The sequence below is a fragment of the Octopus bimaculoides genome, chromosome 27 (assembly GCF_001194135.2).
Source record: "Octopus bimaculoides isolate UCB-OBI-ISO-001 chromosome 27, ASM119413v2, whole genome shotgun sequence".
Taxonomy (NCBI): Eukaryota; Metazoa; Mollusca; class Cephalopoda; order Octopoda; family Octopodidae; genus Octopus; species Octopus bimaculoides.
Genome location: NC_069007.1, coordinates 17,416,579 through 17,417,535, shown reverse-complemented (window position 1 = coordinate 17,417,535; position 957 = coordinate 17,416,579). Strand labels below are relative to the sequence as shown.

Here is a 957-nt window from a genome sequence, read left to right as displayed (position 1 = left end):
CATGCTAGCATGGAAAGCGGACGTTAAACGATGATGATGATGATGATGATATATATATATATATATATATATGTATATATATATGTATATACGAAAGCTTTGTGAATGGATCTGGCAGATGTAGACTGAAATAAGTAAAAGATAAAAAAAAAAATACACAACATTGTATTACTTGTCTTATATTTTTCTGCCAAATTTCTCTGTGACCATCACTTCCGATTTCCGGTAGATTGCTGATGTTCTTTGGATCTGTAAAGCAAGAAAAGGAAAGGATCTAGTGTCTGTTATTGTTTAGCCAGGAGGTCCCGAATCCCCGATCCGCTGACTCCTGCCGGGACTGGGCTCCACAGCAACAATAAATTCTAAATTCTGTTCCTACATAAGACAAGTAATTTCAGAATTCGCTTCGAAAGGACGAATGGTTCACAAAGCCAACCAGTCTCAGAAGATACGAGTTAGCTTAATAACAAAATGCTACAACAAGAACCAAAAAACTATTTCCCTCAAAACAAGAAAATTCGGTAACAACTAATGTGCCCTACATTGATATCTTTCGCTTGCAATCACAATAACAATTAATAATAATAATAATAATAATAATAATAATAATAATAATAATAATAATGATAATAATAATAATAAGGTGAACTTGCAGAATCATTAACACGCTAGACAAAGTGTTTCACAGTGTTTCTTATAGCTTTACGTTCTGAGCTGAAATGTTGCAGAGGTCGACTGTGCATCTCGAGGTCGATAAAATAAATAGCATTCGAGTAATGGGATTAATGTAATCGACTAACCCTCCCCATTTCCCGAGATCTCAGTATTTATAACCATATTAGAAAAAAAGAAAAGTAAAAAGAAAAAAAGACTAGCTTACTGTCTGGATAGGGACATGGTTCAGGATTTGATTTCAACATTGTTATGGTTGGTATAAGGAAACTGAAGCTGGCTCCT

At 34.2% G+C, this 957-nt stretch overlaps 1 protein-coding gene across 1 annotated transcript in view; it reads right to left on the bottom strand.

Annotated features, from left to right (window-relative positions):
- The window catches only part of LOC106881568 (solute carrier family 23 member 1), a 157,573-nt gene extending 156,622 nt beyond the window's left edge, over positions 1–951 (bottom strand). Inside the window, exons 1-2 of the mRNA XM_052977197.1 lie at positions 881–951; positions 173–249 (exon numbers count right to left, since the gene is read on the bottom strand). Of these exons, the coding sequence (XP_052833157.1) occupies positions 173–249; positions 881–920 (117 nt within the window). The 5' untranslated portion in view covers positions 921–951. The remainder of the gene's footprint in view (positions 1–172; positions 250–880) is intronic.
- Positions 952–957: the final 6 nt, after the last annotated feature.